The following is a 23,114-nucleotide window of genomic DNA, read 5'->3' as shown; positions in this document are numbered from 1 at the left end:
GGCTGACAAAATAGCTAGCCAATAAATTATTTCCCCAAAAAGTTTGAAAATGAGAGCAACTACAGTTCTGACAGAAAAAGAAGAGAGAGAGAACAAAACGTTATGTGACTACTGCAGCATTACTTCATTGGAATCAGGTTGTCTAACGTCCGAGCCTCGCCTTGTTCAGTGAACGCACCAGGAGAACACGTGTTAGCCTTCTGGAAGGCTCTTTCTTTCTTTTCATCGCTTCCGGCTGGCGTGTCCTCCTCACGGCCGCGCTGCTATTCCGCCACTTTCGTTCGCCATGGCCGCCGTGAAAGCTCTGAACCCGAAGGCGGAGGTGGCCCGCGCCCAGGCCGCCCTGGCGGTCAACATCAGCGCGGCCCGGGGGCTCCAGGACGTCCTCAAGAGCAACCTGGGACCCAAAGGCACAATGAAGATGTCGGTACCGCCCGCAAACCACGTTCCTTTCCTTCGCGAGTAAATGCTAGGCTAAACTAAGTAGCTAGCTAGCTAAGCTAAGTCGCTTATTAGCCGTATTAGTTCTGGGCGCTGGTTCCTAATTGTAAACTTTTCTTCTTGTCCTGTGTTTAGGAAATACGTTTCAGTCTAATTTTCTTCCTCTTTCCTTCCTGTGAAGTAACTGGAAGTTGTTTTAGGTCTCACGTAACAAATGCTAACAAATGCTAACACAGTGCCGGCGCACGTTGCCTGCCTGCCCCGTCACGATCCGCCTTAGCATGCTAAACTTAGCATCATCGTCATCGTCATCGTCTCTGACTCGTAATCATCATTTCTTGACCAAGTTTGATCAAGCACAAGGAAGGAAACTGAATTAGTCTGATAGGTGAACTTTGAAAAAAACACGCTATATACCTCCAATTGAGGACGTATGCATATTATTGTACAAAGACCAGACAGATAAGCAAGGCAAAAAAAACGCTGACATAATTGCTTCCATCAATACCACAACTTCTATGAATACTGTCTGCCACTATGAAATTTTGAGTCAAATGTTAAACAAGCAAAATAACCTGCTGCTGCCTTTTTTTGTGAGCGTTCTACACACGAAGCTGGCAAAGGTGCTGTTTGCGGTGGGTGCATTTCAAGAGAATGCAAAAGTGGCAATGAGCTTTTCTGCTCTGAAAATTTTACAATACCAACAAATAGAAGACCTTCCTTTCCAATGCATGGCGCTAATACAACAAAGTAATTCTTTGCTGTCTGATTTTGATTTTGTTCATTGTTGACGGGGAAGGATGCACTCACTGGTTGAACAGTGTAGGGGGCGCCGATTGATTTAAATATGGCTTTGTTGTTGTGTGTGCAGGTTGGTTTCTGGAGCAGGTGACATCAAGTTGACCAAAGATGGAAACGTCCTCTTACATGAGATGGTAATTAAACACTTTTGATGCACATTTCAGTGCCCCAACCCCCCCACCCTTTTTATTTTATTTTATTTTTTTAAGCGTGGCTAACATGTTAGAGTAGCCTTTTTATTTTTGAAATCCTTAAATTAACACTTTTGTTTAGGACCATGGCATCAATCAAACAGTTGTTTGTTTCCGTTTTAATGGTTCGAATTTGTTTTTGTGTCATTTTGTTTTTGTCAGCAAATTCAGCACCCGACGGCGTCGCTTATCGCCAAGGTGGCCACCGCCCAGGATGACATCACAGGAGACGGGACCACCTCTAACGTCCTCATCATTGGCGAGCTACTCAAGCAGGCTGACCTTTACGTGTCCGAGGTGCCGTACACACTTTCGCTTGTTCGTTTGTTTGTTTGCGTGTTTGGGCTAACGAGCTGCCGGCGGGCACCGATCAGGGTCTTCACCCAAGGATCATCGCCGAGGGCTTCGACGCGGCCAAGGAGAAGGCGTTGGCCGTGCTGGAGGAAGTGAAGGTGACGCGGCAGATGGACAGAGAGACCCTGATGGACGTCGCTCGGACCTCCCTCAGGACAAAAGTCCACGCCGAGCTGGCCGATCTCCTCACTGAGGTTGCACTCTCACCAACTTGCATTCAGCCGCGAGGCAAACTCGCACGTGCCGCACTTTTGCGCGCGCTGAAACGTTTCCGTGCTCGATTGAGATGTTGTGAATGCACTGCAGGCGGTGGTGGACGCCGTGCTGACCATCGCCAAGCCCAACGAGGCCATCGACTTGTACATGGTGGAGATCATGGAGATGAAACACAAGACGGACTGCGACACACAGTGAGTGGTTGCCGACCGTTAGCTCATTGTTTACCAAAAAGGATTTGGATATGACGGACCTGGATAGACCAGTTAAGTAGTGCAGGGGGACTTTTCCTGTCAAAAGAGCTATTTTATAAAAATAATAACTAAAAGTGTGTCAGGAGATGGCAGACATTTCAACATTGTGATGAAGGAAGCAGTGTTTTAGTGTTTGTCTAATGTACTCAGAGATGCCTCACAACACAAAAACATGGCAGCATTCAATACATCGACATTCATTTTCTTCTCCTTTTCTTTTGCTACTTTTTATTTTGAAATATTTGTACATTTTTCATGCTTTGTATTTCATGCATTTTTAGATTTTCTGCCAAATTTCTGACATTTTTTGACAATAGCATGGGCATGGTAATTTTCTGCCTTTCTTGCTTTTTTGGTCATATGGCTATTTTTTGACTTTTTGTTTTTACTATAAATTTGACATTTTTTACAATATGGACATGGTAATTTTGTGCCTATTTCCTTTTTTTGGACATGTTATGGCTATTTTTTGACCTTTTTTTCTGCTTTTTTTGCTATAAATTTCTGCCTTTTTGGGGGACATTTTCTGGTCATTTCGGGATTTCTTCTTTTGTTTTTGGACATTTTATGGTTACTTTTTGAACATTTTCATTCCTGTCTTTTCTTAAATAAATTTTTGGCAATTTCTTGGAGATTTTAATGATAATTTTCTTCTTTTCCTCTTCGTTTTCGGGACATTTTATGGTCCCCCTTTTTTTTTTTTTTTAATCTTAAAAAAAAAAAAAAAAATTTTTTACATTTTTTGGTAATTAAAAAGTTTTCATCTACCTCGTGTCTCTGGTAACTTTGAAATTTGGTCTCTGACATTTGAATATTTAATTTTGCATTTTTTATCTAAATCATTGTTTATCTCATTCGCTGTCAGCCATTTCAGAAAATTTTATAATTTTTAATACCCACGTGATATTGTTTAAACCGAAACTGACAAATGACAGCATAGACTCTCTCTCTCCTTTCTGCCTTGTCCCGATCGTTTATAATCAACAGTAGAAAAATGTTGGTTGCACAAAATGCAGCCATTACTCCCATGGACTCTTAAACTGTGTTTATTTTGTATAAAATGGGGAAATTTATGTCATCTACTCGTGGTTGGGCATCAGTAAAGTTGTTTCCAAGTTTGCATTTACAGTGGAGCATAATCACATTCTCCCCCATCTAGCGCCGTTGGAAAAAATGTAATTTACAAGCATACTTGGCAAAATCAGTGAATGAGTTAACGATGATTTGTCTAATCAAAATGTATATAAATAATTTTTTAGTGATCCACATGAGACTAAAGAGCGGCAGGGAGCAGACCCCCGTACTTGTGGGTCGGAAATGACGAGCGATTGTGCATTTGCAGGCTGATCCGAGGCCTGGTGCTGGACCACGGCGCCAGGCACCCCGACATGAAGAAGCGCGTGGAGGACGCCTTCGTGCTGACCTGCAACGTGTCGCTGGAGTACGAGAAGACCGAGGTCAACTCGGGCTTCTTCTACAAGAGCGCCGAGGAGCGCGAGAAGTTCGTGGCGGCCGAGCGCAAGTTCATCATCGAGCGCGTGCGCAAGATCGTCGACCTCAAGAAGCGCGTGTGTCCCGACGGCGACAAGGGCTTCGTCGTCATCAACCAGAAGGTAACCGCAAAAAAAGCGACGTTTGAATCGCAGAGGCTGCACAGCGAACACCCGGGAAGCGCCGGCCACGTGGCGCTTCCCGGTCACATGACTGTGCTACAGTAAAGCGTGCCGTGTACCTCTGCATGCGGGGGCCCCCTCCCCCCGACATGTATTCATCACGTCACCACAGCGACCCGACAGCGACCTCATCTTTGTGTGCAGCGTTAACGTTCTCTGGTTGTTCTTCAGGGCATCGACCCGTACTCCTTGGACGCCCTCGCCAAGGAAGGCATCGTCGCCCTGCGCAGAGCCAAGAGGAGGAACATGGAGAGGTCAAAGTTCAATACATACTCAGCCTGGCAATCATCAGTCCACACTAATGAAAATGTGTTGCACTCTGCTTCACTAGAAAAATGTTTGCGATAATGCAGCCTGGCGCTTCTCTCATGTGTTTTTATGTCACGACAGGCTGACGCTGGCGTGCGGCGGCATCGCCATGAACTCTGTGGACGACCTGACGCCCGAATGTTTGGGCCACGCCGGGCTGGTGTATGAGCACACGCTGGTGAGTCGCGCCAACAATTATTTCAAAATTCCCACACCACAAATGTGTACAAAGAAACGTGTTGACCGGAAACATGACACGTGTAAAAGCTGTTGACGCTTCCCATCGCAGGGTGAGGAGAAGTTCACGTTTGTGGAGAAGTGCAGCAACCCGCGCTCGGTCACGCTGCTGGTCAAAGGGCCCAACAAGCACACGCTCACGCAAATCAAAGACGCCGTCAGGGACGGCCTGCGGGCCGTCAAGAACGCCATCGAGGATGGTAAGTTGTATGGAAGACTAAAAATACCAAAATAAATCAAAGTGAGGAAAAACTGATATAAAAAAAATAAATGCATATAAATGGAAATGAAAAAAAACTATATATGCATACCTAAAGTTGGTAAATATAAATGGAAATAAAAACTAAATTTATTTTTAATTTTATTTATTTATGTATATGTTGTTTTTATTTCCTATTCTTGAGATCTAACTTAAGCTGGGCTTAAATACTTAAAATGGCTGTCTATGGAGGACCAAAACTGACAAAATAAATACATAAAGTGAATGTAAAAAATGTAAAAATATACAACATATATGTATAATACAAAAAAAATAGAAATGGAAATAAAAACATACATACATAACTAAAATAAAATAAAACAACCTTATTTCCATAAATAAAAATATAATTAAAAAATCAAGTACAAAAAAATGGAAATAAAAAATACATAAATAATTTTTTTTTTTTTTTTCCCATTTATGTATTTTTTGTGCTTAATTGTTGAATTATATTTTTATGGAAATAAAAAAAAAAAAACACTGTCCCGGTTTGCCGTCAGGTTGCGTGGTGGCGGGCGCAGGTGCACTGGAGGTGGCCCTGGCCGACGCGCTCATCAAACACAAGGCCAGCGTGAAGGGACGAGCCCAGCTGGGAGTGCAGGCGTTCGCAGACGCCCTCCTCGTCATTCCCAAGGTCGCTACCAAAAGATTGTTTTTCTGCTCTCTTGTTGCAACTAACTGAGGAATCCCCCCCTCTCCGCAGGTTCTGGCCCAGAACTCGGGCTATGACCCTCAGGAGACTCTTCTGAAGCTGCAAACGGAGTTCAAAGAGTCCGGAGGTCAGCTGGTGGGCGTGGACCTCAGCACAGGTGACAATTAACAGCGCAAATGCTTTGCATCTGGAAATGAAACATTGGAAAGAGTTGCCAGGCGTGTTGAGAACATGTTGGACCGGATTCTGGCAAAATACCCCATTATTAGAACAGCATTGTCAACAAGCTAACTTTTAGCTAACCAGTTTTGTTCTGGAACCCAAAACAATGGCTGACAAAACAAACTTGCCGTAGGCTTGATTGTTTCTCAATTTTGCACAATTGAGAATGTCACGTTATGTAAACATGGACTTGCGCGCTGCAGGTACATGACTGAATGTTTTGTTGTTGTCCCAACAACCCCCCCCCCCCCCCCCCCTTTTTTTTTTTTCCCTTTTCAGGGGAGCCAATGGTAGCGGGAGAGGCGGGTGTGTGGGACAACTACAGCGTCAAGAAGCAACTACTTCACTCTTGGTGATTAAAACACCTGCGACCTCATCATAATTATTATTATTATTATGATATTATTATTATTAATATTTTTGTATTTGTGTGTAGCACTGTGATCGCCAGCAACATCCTGCTGGTGGATGAGATCATGCGCGCCGGAATGTCTTCTCTCAAAGGTTAAAGGTCAAGTGTGGTCAAGCTCAGCAAGCACTCGAAGTTCACCAAACTTTTGTTTTCTTACTCAGCGAACATGGGATTAGTTTATTTATCACATTTTGTTTAGATAAAAGGAAAAAAACGCACTGATTACAGCTTCTTTGTGTGTCCATTAAACTTGTTTTTGACCAGCTGATTGACTGATTTGTGTTTTGTGAGAGGATTCTTTTACTTGAGTTGAACCTTAATTTCAAATAGGGAAAAATAAAATCATTAAAGGATGATTTCGGGATCACATATGCAAAAGGAAATTACTTTAAATACAGACCTGCCTATTCTAAAAATAGTTCACCAGTGATGGGACATTGTAATTTTCTAGGTATGCCTTAGCGGTGGTCATTTGAAAATTTTAATGTCATAAAAGGTCATTTGGGCACTTTTTTTCTGGTAGCTCTTCATAGCAAGAAGTAGCTGTTGCAGACCCTTTGATGCAGACGATGTAGAAAAGGGATTAGGTTATTTAGATGTGACTGTGAGAATCTTTTAACGTAATTGCACCGTTCTGTACTTTAGCAAAATCTAATTTCCTAATTAAATATGATGGAATGATAAGCATGTTAAAGTTTTTACTTTACAAAATTTGAGCCAGATGTGATTTATTTTATTTTTTTTAGCTTCGTTTATGGGAAAACAAAAAACATCTTACTTTTTAGTAATACTCAGTCATTTAACTTTGCTCGAATGTAAGCAAAGCTAAACTTGGTGTTTCTCGTCGAGCGCTTTTGTTCGATGCGCTGATACGTAAAAAGCGTGAACGTGAGCCCTTTTTGAGGAAAATAACTCGTTTTCAAGCAACTTCGAAAACAAAGAAAATATATAATATGAAGCTAAGTACATTTTCGAGCGATTGTGCATGTTTCGAGAAACCGGAACATTCCTTTTCTTTTCTTTTTTGTTTTTGTTTCTCGTCGAGTGGATGTTGGATGCGCTCAAACAGCAGCAGCTGCATAGCAGGAAAAAAAATTGCCTTCCATTGATCAAGTAGCTTTATTTCCAGTTCACAAGACAAGATGCGCTTTATGTGCATTTTATGTGTTTATTTGCTGCCAGCAATGACGGCGGCGGCGACAGGTGAGAAGAAAACTGAAGCCTTAGCAGATAACAAGACATTTTGGTAACAGGTTGTGTTTGTTCTGACGCCATCAGCCCAAGAAGACGTCATGGTGGCAATCCCCGGAGGGAGGATGATAAAGAAGAGGAGCTCCGATGGGGCTGAAGATAAAGATGAGACGGAGATTGAACTGTCGTCTTTTCTCCTAGACAAAGTGCCCGTCACCAACTCTGCTTTCAGGTCTCATTTTCACACTTCTCATCTTGTTTCATGTTGACATCAACATCAAGCGACTGTTTCAGAGAGTTCGTGAGGGACCAAAAGTACAAAACAGAAGCTGAGAAGTTTGGCTGGAGTTTCGTCTTCCAGGATTTTGTGTCTGATGACGTCAAGAGCAAAGTGACGCACACCATTAAGGTAAGAAGAAAAAAGTTCTTGGGTTGTTTTTTTCACAAGTTATTTTATTATGCTGTGTTCTTATACCTATATACATATACATGTTTGAAATAAATTTGGAAAAAAAAAGAGCAGTTGCAGTTTGTTTTGTGTTTGTCCAGCAGATGGCGCTTTCACATTAGTCTTTAAGTTTTTGTTGTCATTGCAGTCGGCTCCATGGTGGCTTCCTGTCCAGCGGGCCTTCTGGCGGCAGGTCAGCTGACCTTTCATTTTTTGGGTTTACTCTACGTGTGTCTGTTCGCATGTGACCATCCCGCCCCCTCCCAGCCCTGGGGTTCCGGTTCAGGTATCAGTTCTCGCCTGGAATTCCCCGTGGTCCAGGTCAGCTGGAACGACGCTCAGGCCTACTGTAAATGGAAGAGGAAGAAGCTGCCCACTGAGGACCAGTGGGAGTGGGCGGCCCGAGGCGGACTCGCACGTAATAAACACACTTTGGCTCTCAAACCCGCGACTTCCTTGCCAACGTCATCACCATCCCACCTTTTGCTGGCAGGTGCAACTTTCCCGTGGGGGGAGCGCTTCCAGGCCAACAGAAGCAACCTGTGGCAGGTGAGCCAAGATGTGGTGATGATGATGTCATCAAGGTGTGACACGTGACCACTAATTAGCTTTCTATGAGATGACCCCCAAAGTTGACGTTAAACCGGGCCGTGAGCGACAGGGCGCGTTTCCGGACGGCGACACGGCGGAAGACGGATATCACGGCCTGGCTCCCGTCCACGCCTTCCCGCCTCAGAACAAGTTCGGTAAGGAGGGATGAAGGTGGCGATGATGATGATGACGATGATGTGGTTAACGAGGTTTGGCGCGTGTGTGCAGGACTGCTGGACATGTTGGGGAACACGTGGGAGTGGACGTCCAGCGCCTTTCAGGGATCCCATCAGAATATGTTCACGCTGCGCGGCGCCTCCTGGATCGACACGGCCGACGGCTCGGCCAATCACAGAGCGGAAGTGGCCGTCAGGTGGGCTTTTGAACATTCACCACCCTCGCTTTGTTGCTCCTGAAGTGATTTTTGACTAAAAATGACTTCAGCGAAACCATTTTGACTAAATGTCCCGTTGATGTCCCGCAGGATGGGCAACACCCCCGACTCGGCCTCGGATAACCTGAGCTTCAGGTGCGCCTCCGATGGCCACGAGAGGAAACTGCACGCAGACTTGTAAACTGCAACGAGACCACAACGGTGACTGGAAATGTGTCAAAGTTTTCAGTTGCGATCAGAGGGGAACAAAATTTGAACGTTGCTGACTCAGCGAAGAAGTAAAGTGTGAGTTGAAAGACCAGCGACACACAAAACAAAAAGTTTCCACCGACGTGACAAGAATGGTAGCAAGGTGCCGCCTGTCAGCCAGCATACAGGAAGCAGGAAGTGGTTTTAAGATTCAAGCACACACTGAACGTTTGTCATTAACCAAAAATGTGTTTGACTTTTCCTTCTCAGCTTTTACATCCGCCAAGGAACTTTTTTGCCTTTAACTTCCTTTTGAGACTTTTTCTATTTTGATCCAGACACAATAACAGCTGCAGCTCAATCCATTCATTGGTCAATTGTTTATAAATCAGATTTAAAAAAATAAAAACATAAATATTCTCTTTCATTGAAAAACAGGACATGATTTAAAAAAAATAAAATAAACATAAATTGATGATTCATTTGATGGTTTTCATCCAAAACATCGGTCAGAAAATCTGCCGAAATGTTGCAGCTGAAGTGATCATGATTTATGCCGTAGGTGTCAAACTGCAGTTCTCGAGGGCCGCAGTCCTGCAGGTTTTGGACGTTTCCCACTTTCAACACAGCTGATTCATATTTAAGATCATCAGCAAGCTCCGCAGGAGGCTGATAATTAAATCAGGTGCGTTGGAGATGAGAAACCTCAAAAACATGCAGGACTCTGGCCCTCGAGGACCAGATCTTAACACATGATTTATGCTATCAGATGTTTTCTTTGTTGATCTACAGAGAAAGCATTTCATAGCCCAAGAATAAATAATAACAAAAAAGGGTCAAGTTGAATCCAGATTTGATCCACATTTGATAATATGAGTGTAAACAGGGCTGGACTGGCACAAAAAAAAAAAAAACGGCCCTGGCATTTTGACTTAGCCGTGTGAATGTCCCTTTCGATCAGATCAGTTCTTCCGATTTGAGTTTTCAAAGCGGGCAAGTGCCAATCCTGTGCGTGATGTCCGGGTGCCTAAATAAGGCAAACCTCACTCTAACATCAGAAAAGGTTGAAGCATCCTTCAATTGTTCAAATTGTACTTTTGCAATAAAACTCAACTCTTCTATTTCTTCACGGGTGATAAAGGATGGAAGATTGGCAAGATTTTAATGGATTTTTAATTGTAAATTCAAAATTGTATTCAGTTCTACTGCATTTTTGAAAAACGGAATCCTTTTATTGTTGTTTTGGGCCAATCCCAAGACTGAAACTAAAATTCACCTCTCTGAAAAACCTCAGGGATTTATGCGTTTTATGACTACAATGTTTTTTTTTTGTTTTTTTTTGTTTTTTTTGTAGGCATTATGTCTTGTAAATGTTTACTATTTTGCTTCTGTATGTTATGTTCTGGCTGTGTATTCCAATTTGTCAAAGAATTGTTGGAGGAAAAATACCCGGATTAAAAAGAAAAAAAAACACGTTGGTGACCCCTGGTTTGTGCAAACGAGTAATTTAAAATGTTTAAAGATTAAACTTTAAATTCTCGATGTACTGTTCGACACACATTAATGACAAATGTATACTCTAGTTCGTTATTCGGTACGGCATTTATTATTTTAGCGCGTTAACGCTTGATTTAGCTGCGACCCGGAAGTTAAACACCGACCGGACATGAAGAATCAATTGTTTGTCTTGGCGTTTTGTTTGTTTTTGACCACAAGTTCCAAGTGACGTTAGTGGGTGATTTCTGATTATTTATTGCACAGAGGCGTCCACAATAAAGGAATATTGTCTGCACGTCGGCTGCTGCCCGTCTACCTGCACGTCAGCTGAAGAAAAGTGGCGACGGATTGTGAAAAGGTACCTCGTGCTCAATTTTTCCACGTTTTCACTGCATGGTCCCATAAAAGTATATTTTTGTTTAAAAAGAACCATCGTCTGCTATTTAGCGTGTCCTCAGTTGACGCGATTAGATCATAACATCTAGGTGCGTTTACACAATTTAACGAGACGGTACTATTTATTGTCCAATGTAAAATGTGTTTATTAGTCTTGTCAAAAACGAGAAACTGTGAGATAATAATAAATACAAAAAAAAAACAGGCCGCAGGATTAAAGAAAATCCAGTTTGAGTATTTGAAAACGTTCTAATAAGTCAGTAAGCGTTCTCACTGGTCTGAATATATGACTGGCTAGCTGATAGCCCATACACGCCCGTGCAAGCCGTTGAAGTCACAGGGCGGCCATCTTGCTACTCACTCCCTTTTTCTTATTTCGCCCAGTTAGACCCCGATATTAGATTTTTGTTGAATTACTTATAATTTTTAACAAAATAAATAAATAAGTTTTCTACTGTAAACATTAAGCATGTAATTTATACATATATTTAAGGCAAGTTGTAAAATGTCTGAAGTCCTCTTGTTTAACAAATTTAAAGCTGGTTCTACTTAGTACTGTCTCAAATATTCTCTATTTTCAATATTGTAAATGACGTATAAGATCGTATGCCGAGAAACGTTTCTTGGGAGGAGTAATATGGCGGCCTTGCGACTTCAAAAGTCTCGGATTAGTTGGTGGTCGGAATTTATCGAGTTGCTATTCCCAGTTCCAACCTGAAAGCGTTCGATGCGAAAGTAAACAACCAAAATGGCGTCTTCTCGCAACTTTGCTTAATTTATCATTTCATACAGTTCGGTAGTTCATTGTATAATTTCATGCGGGGTGATAACGGCGTTGTGTTATGTGGAATATTTATGGATGAAGAAAGCTATATAGTTTTATACTCCAGTACTTTGTGTTTTATTATTCACGGTCTGTTTCCAAAGTGGTCGCCATTGTAGAGTGACGTCAAATTGTAGTCCGTCGGTGAAGTCGGGGTACTTCCCCCACCCCCGATTTATCAATTAAAAAGGGGGGATTTCCGTTTGTAAGGGAGCGTTGCACTTGCCGTCCACACTTCCTGGTTTGAAGCCGGAAAAATTTGACTTCCGAGTTCCGACTATCCTCTAATGCAGCACATAGGGCGGGGCAGCAGCGGTTTGCGAAGGTCGGTCTTGTGCGGGTGATGGGCGTGAGAAGGGCGGAGTCAGCAAAGCGGAGTGAGCGGGTGGGGGAGTGGCTTAGGTTGGACCGCACTGACCTGCTTGTTCACTGCATGTATCCCTTGCATTCTATGAAAAATCATCAACAGTCAAAACTTTGTCAAAACTTCAATAATATGACATTTATCAACTAGTGACACAAATATTTGAGAGTTTTTCAATTGTATGAAAACCAAGTATTTTATGCAAATTAGCACCTATGATATGCAAATGAGCATTACTCACTGCTTCCCTTTCTGTTTTCTTGACATGATCGAGGCCGTTTGGAACATGGATGGACCTGCGCTACACGATGTGATTGGAAATCTGCTTTTAGACAGGTGCGTGTACTATTTTTACTCAGATGATGCCATGTTGTGTGCTTGAGGGGGCGTGTCTGATGCCACTTAGCCATTTGTCAGTGTGCTTTGACATCCGCTTGATGTACTTAGACACACACCACAACAACATTCAATGGTTCTGAACGTGTGCTTTTTTAAAAATCACATTGGTGTGGCCTAAATTATTGAAAAATATTTTTTTTTAGAAAATATTAACTTAGAAACAAAATCCAAACTTATTTTTTTCAAATTTATAAAAAAAAAAATCTATTAATTTGATATTATGTTGCCTACTTATTGAATAAATACTATTTGTACAAAAAAGAAAAAATAAATAAATAAAAGCACATGTCCTGTAGCATTGAATGATGTACTTGTCTGGTTCCACATGTGGCAGTGTTGATGATTTGGGTTTGGCCGATAGAGAGATGGGTCATCCAGTTGGTTTTTGGTTGCGCTCATGTACCTAATGACTTTCCAAAATGGTCAAGTTGTTAGGTACACCCTAGTTGTTGTCTTGACTAATGTATACAGTAGGGCTGCACGATATTGGAAAGATATGCGATATACTTGCTGAACATAGCGATATCGATATTATTGCGATATTTAACATTTATCTAAAGAAATTACATTTTTATTATCTAACGAAAGAAAAACATTTTTCATGCGACAAAATATGCAACCTTCACGTAATCTTAGTTAATTAATTGTAATTATGTCTTGATAATTTTCAACTATTGGATGGCGATGCACAATTTAGTTAGCATCTGACTGGTCAAATTCATATAAAAAGCATAAAATTCCATATAAAACTTATTGCATGCCTTTGCGATATGCATATTGCAAGTGCCAATATCGCGATATCGATATTTTTTCGATATATTGTGCAGCCCTAATGTATACAGTTTATGATAGTAGATAGACAAGTCATGAGATGTCAGTGGATGCCCCTCAAGTGTACCTAATCAAGTGTCCAAATATTAGGTACACTCTGTCTTATTTCTTGACTATGTGAACATAGTCTAGTGACAGACAGATCATGTTCACGAATGTCATGTGTGGACAGTAGAACCTCTGCATGTTTTTCAATGTTGTCTGTGAGCATCAACATATAAAGGGATGTGTGCTACTTCAAGTGCACATAGAAATAGTTTTATAAAAATGTTCTGCTTTTACTGATGATTCAACATGCTAACCTTTAACCATTTTTAATCATGGCATTTTCGCAACTGTCACTGTTTATTTATTTTATTCATTCGTTTATTTTGGTTGAGCCATAGGTAACATTGGACTTAGCGGTGATGCTAAAGTGTTGTGAGTAATTTGCTGTGAATGCGCATGACTGAGTCCTTTTGTTTTTGCCTGACAGGATGGAGGATGTGTTGGCCGAACACGCAGCCAACAGACTCAAGACTTGAGGACATGTGGATGTGCTTCATCGACAGCAAGCTGCTTTCGGACAGGTGTGTTCGCTATTTGAAGGCAAATGTTGTGTGCTTCAGGTATGTGATGTCAATCAGCCATTTCTCAGTGCGCTTTAACCTCTGCTTGATGTGTGACACACAACAGCAGAACATCATTCAGTGCTTCTGAACATGTGATTTATTTTAAATGATTGTTGTGCACAAACGGCCATTAATTGTAATCAATTAATGGATGTTATTTTTGTCCACTTACGAAAATAATAGTATGGGGCGGGGGGGGGGAAATCTTGCTCACATGTTCATAAGCATTGAATGATGTTCTTGTCTGTTAGTGTGTTTGTTGTGTTTTGGCGCATGGAGAGATGGCTCGCTTGTGCTCATGTGACATCACACACACATGATGTCGTGTGCTGCTGCTTCCATCTCTACCAGTGTTTGTAACTTATGTTCAATGTTATTGCTGACCAAAAAAGTGCAAATATATTGTTGAACTGAAATGAGTTGTCTCCGTGTTTTATTTCAAACTGCACTGTGAGGTTTCAAATTGTGACAATTTGTCAGTGCTACGCGTTCGTATTTTCAAGGCCTTTTGAAAAGTGGTTTGTTCTTGAAGATGTTTTGGCCTCTCGCGGCCGAGCTGGTCTTCTCGGTTCATTTTCAAGGCCTGATGGTGGGATTTTGAGCATGAATCGAGGAAGCCTGCTCATACTGGAGGCCAAAGCATCTTCAAGAACAACCTGAACAATCCATTTATAATCTATTCAAGGCCCAAAAAATGTTTTCTTGCTACTATTAAACTTCAATATGCAAATGAATGGACAGAGCTCCACCCACTTCAGGAAAAATTTATAATTAATTAGCATAACTGACCACTCCCCCTAGAATTGACCTATCAGCTGGCTGTATGCAAATTAATTTGCATAGCCACACCCACTTTTGTACTCAAAACGGGGCATATTGCCTCATTTGCATAGCCACACCCACTTATGCAAATTTTTATGTATAGTAATTTGCATAAGCCCCACCTATTTCTGGAGTCAACCAATCAGATTCTGGCACTTACTACAAAGCCCACCAATCAGATTGCTTCCTGCTCAGCAACTTGCATAACCCCACCTACTATGCAACTTGGCCACACCCCTTTTTTTATAAGCTATATGTTATGAAACATTTCAGGTTTTGTGTTGGTTGTAATGTTACAAAAAGATTTCAGAAAAGATGCAACTTGTCAACTTTATTTTGCAGACATGTTGGAATGGCAAAAAAAAAACAAAAAGCCTTAAAGGGATACTTAACTCAGCATTAAAAAGTTAACATTTTGTCCAGTTAACTTAATTCTTTTTGAGCAATTAAAAAACTTTAAATGCTAATTTTTCCACTTGCTCTCAACTGAAGATGGCATCACCTCTGCTGAGGAAGTAGGTAACAACCAATTGTGGCTCAGTTTTCTGGATTTGGTTTTGTGGTCTTAGCAAACTGAGCCAGTATTAATTGCACAAGAAAAATAGTAGTTACCAAATTTATTCTGGACAAAAAGAAAAAAAATGTTGCTGAAAATACCTCAGAGTCAATTATCCCTTTAAAAAAAAAAAAATTAAAAAAAACTGTTGGATTGATCGCTGTCTCCTTGTGGTCACCAGGTGAAGTTGCGAGCCAGCAGGAGCAGATCGTCGACCTAAGACAAAACGACATCAGTGAGTCAAGTCAACTTCTGTAAGCAAACTTTTGTGAAATGTGACGAAAGCCACCAACCTGCACAGAAGGGGATCCGACAACTTCTGTGGGATTTGGGCCAATCGCTCACACTGCTGCATCACCAGGAAGCCCGCCATGTTCCTCGGTTGTCTGGTGTCTGTGGCAGAAGAACATTTGAAGACAGGAGAAGCTCACCGAGTCGACAACATTCAAGGCTTACCGTCAATTGCGTCAACTTCAAGATGATGGCGTCAATGCAGCACCAAGTGTTGGAACAGTCATTGCCTGGTGAAGTGGATGCGACAGATTTTTTTTTTTTTTTTTTTTAATGCAGCAAATTTGACACAAGATGAAACCCACCAGTGCAGAAGAAGACCTGCAAGTTGTTTCTGGGACTGTCAGTGATGACGCAACTGCATTCACAGGAAGCTGACCATGAAGAAGTGAAGTGACATGCATTGACAGAGCATTCTCAAACCAGTCCAGCTTCTAATATATTTTATTAACATGTCATCAAAAAAAAAAAAAAAGCAATGAAGACAATGTACACGCGTCTTTCACCCCCACAGGTGCAGGATGTTGGTAGCTAAGCAGTTTCACCATGATGACCAATTCAAGAGTGCCCTTTGGTTGGGTTCACCTTCTTCAGGGCCCAGAGATGCTTTGGCACCACCTAGTGGACATAAGCAGAAGAAAACCAAACGTTAACGTGTGAGCACGAAAAAGGTAAATGTACCTTTGAGGGTCCAGAGTGAAGAGCAGTTCAATGCTGTTTTTTTGGGGGGGGAGACTACAAAAAGAGGGAAATGTTCAAATTTGTTTAACTTTCACGTCAGCCATTTTGTTTTGCAACATGCTCAAACCCAGCGATGGCCACCCTCTTACACAATTCTTGTTCCTCAGGCAGCTCTGGTTGAAGTCAAGGTGCAGTTTTTACACACACACACACACTTTCAGTCATAGTCACGTGCTGAAACATCACTTTTTAAACATGTTTGTCTCACCAGTGACAAGAACAGGGCTGAGCTGGACCCGAGCGGTTTCATTGGCCTGCGGCAGGCTGGCTGGAAAGACACTGTGACATAGTTAACTTTGAAACTTGCAAGCACATTTAGCCAATGTAGAGAAAGAGGGGGAAGAAAAAAAAAGAAAAAAAAGCAATGAAGACAATGTGCACGTGTCTTTCACCCACACAGGTGCAGGATGTTGGTGGCCAAGCAGTTTCTCCATGATGACCAATTCAAGAGTGCCCTTTGGTTCACCTTCTTCAGGGCCCAGAGATGCTTTGGCACCACCTAGTGGACATAAGCAGAAGAAAACCAAACGTTAACCAAACGTGTGAGCACGAAAAATGTAAATGTACCTTTGAGGGTCCAGAGTGAAGAGCAGTTCAATGCAGTTTTGGGGGAACTACAAAAAACAAAAAAACAAAAATGAATGATGTTAAAATATGTTTATCAAATGTTCACGTCAGCCATTTTGTTTTGCAGCATGCTCAAACCCAGCGATGGCCACCCTCGTACACAATTCTTGTTCCTCAGTCAGCTCTGGTTCAAGTCAAGATGCAGTTTTTACCTGCACGCACACACAAAAAAGCAGGATGTCACATGTCCTTAACCTCTTTCAGTCATCGTTACGTGCTGAAACAAATTAAAACATTATATCACTTAACGTGTATGAGTGCGTTTGTCTCACCAGTGACAAGAACAGGGCTGAGCTGGACCCAGTTTCAGTGGCCTGCGGCAGGCTGGCTGACTGGAAAGACACGGTTTACATAGTTAACTTTGAAACATGCAAGCACATTTAGCTAATGTAGAGAAAGGAGGGGAGGGGGGGGGGGGGGGGCATCTAATAATTCTCACAAAGCCAAGGCCAAAAAGATAGCAACTTTATTTTAACGGGACTCCGTTCGTTTCAAGATGCAAGCCTGTTGACAAATTAAAAGAAAGTTAAGAGTTTATTCTCATTGAAGTTTATTCAAACACTGGCAAACTTACCTTCTGCCAAACTGTGCTCTTCTCCAGACACTGGAAAGGGGGGGGGGGGGAAAGAGTGCGGCAGTTAAAAAGTACGTCGTGTTATTCAAATCTTACGTTTCAAAGTGCCGTTAAGGCGTTTAATAGTAGCTTTTAGTTAAAAGCTTGAACAAATAAAGTACTTTACTTACCGCGAGCATTTATTGCCAAACATGTCAAATAAATGTTTGTCATTTTAGCTAGCATGCTAGCAAGGAGTTTGCACGCTCAAAAGCTGAACCTGTTAAAAGTTACAACTGCGAGTGTAAGAAGAATTTTTAAACAAACCTCTTGTCAAAGTTCTTGATCACCTTGTCGAGATGAGTGGAGATCAGCAGGCGGAGGCTCGATGTCGACGTGTTGCTGTCAGGCTGGTGAAGACAAGAAAGATCGTGTGCTCAGTTTAAATAGGTTTTCGGTAACAACGTCATCACGTGCTTTTTTTTCTAAAGCTTTATTTAACCAAGAGAACAAAAAAAAAGTCAACAGCGTTTAGACACAGAATAAATAAAGCAGTTGACGTGGGAATCGCACCCTGCCCGTTGGAACCGGAGACGGTGTCGTTAACCATTTGGCCAAACTCACTTGTCAGAGCTTTTCTCTTTGGTCATAATTGTGCCCTAGAGTGACACATGGTGGCCCAAACTATGCAATGACTGATTGTATGAATAGAACCTAAAATCCTGAAGCCCTCAAATCAGAGATGGTCGAGTGGTATACGACGTTGCCTTTGGTTTACTTGTTCTTGGGTTCGAGCCTCGCTTTCTGCAACCTTTAGGTTTTCTCGTTCTGTATGTTAGTTCGAGGGTGCGGCAGCGAGGATCGAACACGGATCTCTGGAACTGGAGGCAAAGTTTTATACCATTCGGCCATCATAATTGAAAGTGCTCCGCGTTTTATCTTCTGTATTTGTAAGGGTTTCCACATGAGTACATTAACCCAATAAATGCGATAAAATCCAGTTTTCGTGTCGGACTAACTGGCCAAGTGGTGTGTAACAAAGGTTTCGGTGCCGGAAAACTTGGGTTCGAGACCAGGTCTTTTCTGCTTTTACGTGATTACTTCTCAAATTGAAAATGTGGAGACAGTGGGGATCGAACACGCTACCACTGGTCTGAGAGTCGGTGTTTCATTCCATTCTGCCATCTGTTTACGGTGTTTTTGGCCAAAATTAATGAAGGTGATGAGTACAGCTTCTTGTAGTCGACTTCACTGGCACCCCCAACCGTTACCCCTCCCTACTAGCGATTAACACCATCAGATACTTGTTTTGTTTATTGTTTCTTGTGGGTATTACTTTAAATTCCCGCATTCATATCCTGGTAGTCAGCTATGTAATCTACTCAAGTACGAATTCAACGATTGTTTAACAGCTCACGAACAAATCAATGTATTCCCACCCTGGGTGTAGTTACTCCAGTCATCCACAGGAGGCCAGTATTGCATCGTATCTCAGTTGCTTCTCCGTTTTCCTCTCAACTTTCACCACGACTTTGATTGACCACCCACACGGATTCTCAACGATTCTTCATTTTCGCTTAACTAGATTTCCTTAGCGGCTTTAATGATGCGCGTCTTATAATGTCACGCTTATTGTTTTAACACATTATTGGACAAAACGAGCCGAAACCCAGATATACTTTACTCAAGCCACTAATTTTTCTCAGTCCCCACTCCCAGTTATAAAAAACGAATCATTTGCTTGTCTTGTGTTGATCTTGTCGTCTTGGAACACGTTTAATGGTAACGAGTCCAAAGTTTTTTTTAAGTGTTTTCATTGGTGCTTGTACTGCAAGGTGGAAAAACCGAATGGAAGCAGCTGGTGACGTCATTGCCTAAGCGTATGACTGGCACCGACCGCGTCACGGCAGGAAAAACAAGTTTGGAAACATTCTTGCTTTAAGTGTTCTTGATGTGCTTGTCGCTCCTTCATTTGCGTCGCTGCTCGCCCAACGCTTCGCGATGGAGTACCTCTCCCGGGACCCAGACTTCACTGCAAACTTCTCGGACCTCAACTCGCGTCTGCGTCCCCGTCCACGCATGAACGCCACCGAGCAGTTGTACTGCTCCCTCAGCAGGGTCCCGTCCAAAACCGCCCGGCGAGCCCCCACGCTGCAGCGAGCCGCCTCGCTGTCGGAACCGGAGGACGACGGCCCGGACGCCGACTCGGACTCGCGCGTCCTGGCCGGCCTGAGCCTGGGAGAGGCGCGCGAGGGCCCCGGGTCCAGTCCGGACGGAGCCCCACAGCAGGACTCGTCGCAGGGGCGGTCCGAGTCTCCGACGATGGAAGGGGGCGACTCTCCCTTTCAGAGGAGCTACATGACCCTGCCTGACCTCATCAACGGTGGCAGACCGCTTGGCAGGCGCAGGACCCTCGGACACGTCAATGACACGGTACAGTATAAGAGACGCTAAACGTTCTAGTTTTTACGTTACCAAAAATTGCTACGTTTATTTACATGCAGCTTGTGATTGGATATGAATAATTAATTTACGCTAAATCGTTAAATACAAAAAATACACTTGGAACAACGGTATCTAAAGCATTTAAAAAGCATCAAATGTTAACATGTGGTATTAAAAACTATTACATAATACCTTCCAAGATGAATCTGAAAGTACGTTTGTGTGTCGGTAAGAAATGACCGCTGCAAAGTGTGACAAGTGCCTTGTTGTTGCAGCTGAAGGAAGTTCGTCGTGAGGTGGAGCTGTCACGAAGGCGCAGCATCAAGCTCAAGGCGCAAGTGGACAAACTGCAGGAGAGCCGACAAGGAGCCGGATGGAGTCAAGACCGAGAGCGGGTAGGCCGTCACGCACGACCGAAAATGGGTCAACGTGTCTTTGACGTGTGCGTCGCCGTATTCAGGTGACCGAGGAGGTCTTGTCCATCTTGCGGCTGATGCAGCTGATGCCGGACGAGCCGGGGCGGCAACAACGCCAGGAGTCGCCGCCCCCTGGAGAAAACCGGCTGGACGCCGCCCTCGCACAACTGCAGGACATCGCCCGCAAAATGGCCGTCAGCGGCATCGCCAAAAAGGTTGTCGCTCGTTCTGCCTTTGTTGACGTCCATTTCACCGCCTTCACTCCAGTCGATTCACTTGGACGTAGTCCGTTGATTTGGTTGATTAGCGAGGCTTCAAGACAATTAGCAACAGCCGCGCGAATGTTTGCGAAAGGTGTTCACTGCCATTGACGAATATAGTCGTCAAAGATCCATTTGAACTTGGCTGGGAGTGAATTTAGTTAACGTTGACTTGCTCTACCTTTGTCGGCGCATTTCACCTCTTCTTAGTCACGTGGACTCAAGCATGCTACTTTGCATCTTTTTCTGCTCCTTCCTTGCCACTTGTTCCTCCTTTCCAAGTTTCGACATCGTCAGCAAGTGCTGATTTGACACATGCTTGCTCGTCACTTCTCATTTGCCGTCACGACTTTGTCACCCGTCTGCCGTCATTCGTTCCGAGTCACGCGGAAGAAGCGTCTGACGTTGAAGGACGCGGTTGACCGAACATGGTCGTCATGGTAACAGCGGGCCAAGGAGGAACCACTTGTGGCGTTTGACGTAAAATGCCTTTGTGGTTTCAAATGGCGTTAAGAAAAGATAAGATTTCGAAAGCATTCCGACTGGCCAACATGTTCCGCAGCACAGAAGAATGTCGCGTGTCCCCTGGCATGCTGCAAGTCGACCAACCAGTTCCAGCTGACACGCCGCATGGCGCGTGATGAGTCTTTTTTTCTTTTTTTTAAACGACGAGTGTGACGTAAAGCACGTTGACGCCAACCTGGTATAAGAAATGCCTCTAAAACAAGCAAAACTGTGGCCCTCGAGGACCAGATTGTGAGACTTGTGGTCTAATGTAACGTGTGCAGGACGCCAAATCAGCCGGCGGAAGCGGTTCCGAGGACAGCGCCCTGCTGCAACAGGCACTGAGGGATCGAGACGACGCCATCGAAAAGTGAGCAGGGCGAGCGGGCGGTTGCGTGTCCCCGGTTTTCACTTGTAGCTAACGCGTGTGATACTACGGCAGGAAAAAGGCGATGGAGGCGGAGCTTCTGCGCAGCAAGTCGGAGATGATGCTGCTCAACAATCAGCTGCTGGAAGCCGCGCAGAAACGCTTGGAGCTCTCCTTGGAGCTCGAGGCCTGGAAGGTGGGTCACAATTATTTCTTCCAAACTGACTCACGTACTTTGTGACAAAACAAACTTGACCGCATTTGGGAAGAAGATTTAACATGCAGCTGTAACTTTAAACGCTCATCGGCCACTAAAAAAAGCAAGCAGCAGACCAAACGCATATTTGCCACCTTGCCTATACGCCTTTAAATCTTGGCGTTGGCATGTGCTGGAAACACAAAGACACAAAGTCTCACACCATCGCAGCCATTTAAAGGCACGCCCGGCGACACCTTCCTAAAAGGTGTGACGAGACGCGACAGCCAATTTGAACCCACCATCCTCCGTAAATGTCACTGCCGCCATATTGGATGTGGAAGGTGTTCCTCATTCATTCTGCTTACATATAGTAGACTACCAAAATGGCCAAAATAAAAAAAAATAAAAAATTGCTTGTCATTCTCAAGACAACATGTCCCATTGGTACTTTTCCAATTTTAAACCTTTTATGAATAGTCTACATGGGTGTAAACTAGGCATGGCTCATTTACCGGTTTGACGGTTGACGTGGTTTGTAATAGTCAAGTTTTCAATAAGCGCTAATTTGGGCAGTCACCACTTATGAGCTTCTCTTTTCTTCAGACCACAATATGATATGCTTCCAGACTTGAGTACACAAACTGCCTCCCACATTAATTGCCTCTAATTAACTTTTTTTTTCTCTCCTTGGCACATAATGGGGAGGAAGGAGGGGTGAGTTATGCACGGAGGAGGGTGGTTTTATTTAGCAAGACGAGATACTGCAAATGCCTTTTTGCGCTGTTAACAAGTAGTCTATAAAAAAGGTACAAGTTAGCCCCAAGGACAACTTTTGAACTTCAATAAGTTTTGGAGGTTGCTGAAGTGTGGATATTTGATTTTTAAGAACGCAAGTAAATAAACGAGTCTGACTTGCACACACACACACGTTAGATTTGACACATTCAATATGGCGGCCGCGCTTCCGCTTTGTGCAGGAGGACATGCAGCTCCTCCTCCAGCAGCAGCTTCACCTGCAGCAGCAGGTTGAGCAGAGCCAGAAGAAAACGTCGCGCATGGGCATCCTGAGGAGGAACAAGGCGCCGCTGCAGCGCCCGGCAAATTTCCCGGTGGTGCCGGGCCCCGCCTCGCCGGACTCGCCAGACTCACCTGTGCAGAGCCCCACCACCCAGAACTTCTTTGGCCGCCCTCAGCTGTCGCCCGCCCAGACCACGCCCACCTGGAGGGACAAGTGGAAGAGGGGCAACGGAGGCGGGCGGTTCTCACTAGAGTCGGCCCAGCGCAGGAGCGACGACGGCTTCCAGGTGGTCTCGCTCGACTGACGTGCGACCTTCACCTTCAACCTTCGTGTCTGACCGTGTGCAAACACAACACCAGCATGCGTATCAACATGTAAATGGCTTGATTTTATTACATGGGGATAATAAGCAACAAGTGAACAATATTCAATAACATAAGGACAACAAAGTTACTACAGCTCATTATTTGTACATATATTAGGATCTTTCTACCTATGAATCTGTGTGATTGTTTGCTTTGGTTAGGACATTGATTGTAAATAAACGATGCCAGCTGCCA

The 23,114-nt window shown here is 43.4% G+C and overlaps 4 protein-coding genes across 12 annotated transcripts in view; 3 read left to right on the top strand and 1 right to left on the bottom strand.

The window, feature by feature from the left end:
* Positions 1–180: 180 nt before the first annotated feature.
* On the top strand, positions 181–6,286 carry cct6a (chaperonin containing TCP1, subunit 6A (zeta 1)). Its single transcript, XM_077504862.1, has 13 exons — positions 181–423; positions 1,313–1,376; positions 1,596–1,730; positions 1,808–1,981; positions 2,094–2,197; positions 3,600–3,870; positions 4,102–4,184; positions 4,321–4,417; positions 4,529–4,676; positions 5,236–5,369; positions 5,439–5,544; positions 5,889–5,961; positions 6,046–6,286. Exons 1-13 carry the CDS (start codon positions 287–289, stop codon positions 6,116–6,118), a joined length of 1,599 nt encoding a protein of 532 aa, XP_077360988.1. The 5' UTR covers positions 181–286; the 3' UTR covers positions 6,119–6,286.
* Positions 6,287–7,043: 757 nt separating this feature from the next.
* sumf2 (sulfatase modifying factor 2) lies at positions 7,044–17,040 on the top strand. Of its 6 annotated transcripts, XM_077505091.1 has the most exons (17): positions 7,046–7,224; positions 7,300–7,444; positions 7,507–7,621; positions 7,809–7,853; positions 7,928–8,078; positions 8,154–8,209; positions 8,322–8,406; positions 8,480–8,624; positions 8,736–8,930; positions 10,596–10,689; positions 12,189–12,250; positions 13,620–13,713; positions 15,315–15,368; positions 15,435–15,812; positions 15,939–16,095; positions 16,566–16,722; positions 16,860–17,040. In XM_077505091.1, the coding sequence occupies exons 1-9, from the start codon at positions 7,164–7,166 to the stop codon at positions 8,824–8,826; spliced, it is 894 nt and encodes a 297-aa protein (XP_077361217.1). In that variant the 5' UTR covers positions 7,046–7,163; the 3' UTR covers positions 8,827–8,930; positions 10,596–10,689; positions 12,189–12,250; positions 13,620–13,713; positions 15,315–15,368; positions 15,435–15,812; positions 15,939–16,095; positions 16,566–16,722; positions 16,860–17,040. The 6 variants fall into 6 exon arrangements, with proteins under 6 accessions (XP_077361220.1, XP_077361221.1, XP_077361217.1 ...); XM_077505094.1 differs by having other exon boundaries at positions 7,044–7,224; positions 8,154–8,244; positions 15,435–16,095; XM_077505095.1 differs by having other exon boundaries at positions 7,045–7,224; positions 8,293–8,406; positions 15,435–16,095.
* abhd11 (abhydrolase domain containing 11) overlaps positions 14,894–23,114 on the bottom strand; it is a 27,007-nt gene continuing 18,786 nt past the window's right edge. For 3 of the 4 annotated variants that reach the window (XM_077505087.1, XM_077505088.1, XM_077505089.1), the window contains one exon: positions 22,924–23,114. This exon is cut by the window's right edge. The gene's annotated coding sequence lies outside the window, so the exon portion shown is untranslated. Of the gene's footprint in view, positions 15,350–15,426; positions 15,527–15,589; positions 15,655–15,729; positions 16,043–16,373; positions 16,434–16,557; positions 16,665–16,732; positions 16,780–16,892; positions 16,945–17,064; positions 17,125–17,231; positions 17,297–17,366; positions 17,397–17,672; positions 17,756–17,969 lie in introns of those variants that run through there. The other variant, XR_013279774.1, reaches the window with a different exon arrangement.
* On the top strand, positions 19,239–23,114 carry bicdl2l (bicaudal-D-related protein 2-like). Its single transcript, XM_077505086.1, has 6 exons — positions 19,239–19,778; positions 20,066–20,185; positions 20,251–20,421; positions 21,255–21,340; positions 21,413–21,533; positions 22,514–23,114. Exons 1-6 carry the CDS (start codon positions 19,347–19,349, stop codon positions 22,856–22,858), a joined length of 1,275 nt encoding a protein of 424 aa, XP_077361212.1. The 5' UTR covers positions 19,239–19,346; the 3' UTR covers positions 22,859–23,114.

This window comes from Festucalex cinctus, chromosome 18, assembly GCF_051991245.1.
Source record: "Festucalex cinctus isolate MCC-2025b chromosome 18, RoL_Fcin_1.0, whole genome shotgun sequence".
NCBI lineage: Eukaryota > Metazoa > Chordata > Actinopteri > Syngnathiformes > Syngnathidae > Festucalex > Festucalex cinctus.
Note: the sequence above shows the minus strand (reverse complement) of the source record. Positions and strands in the feature narration are given on the sequence as shown.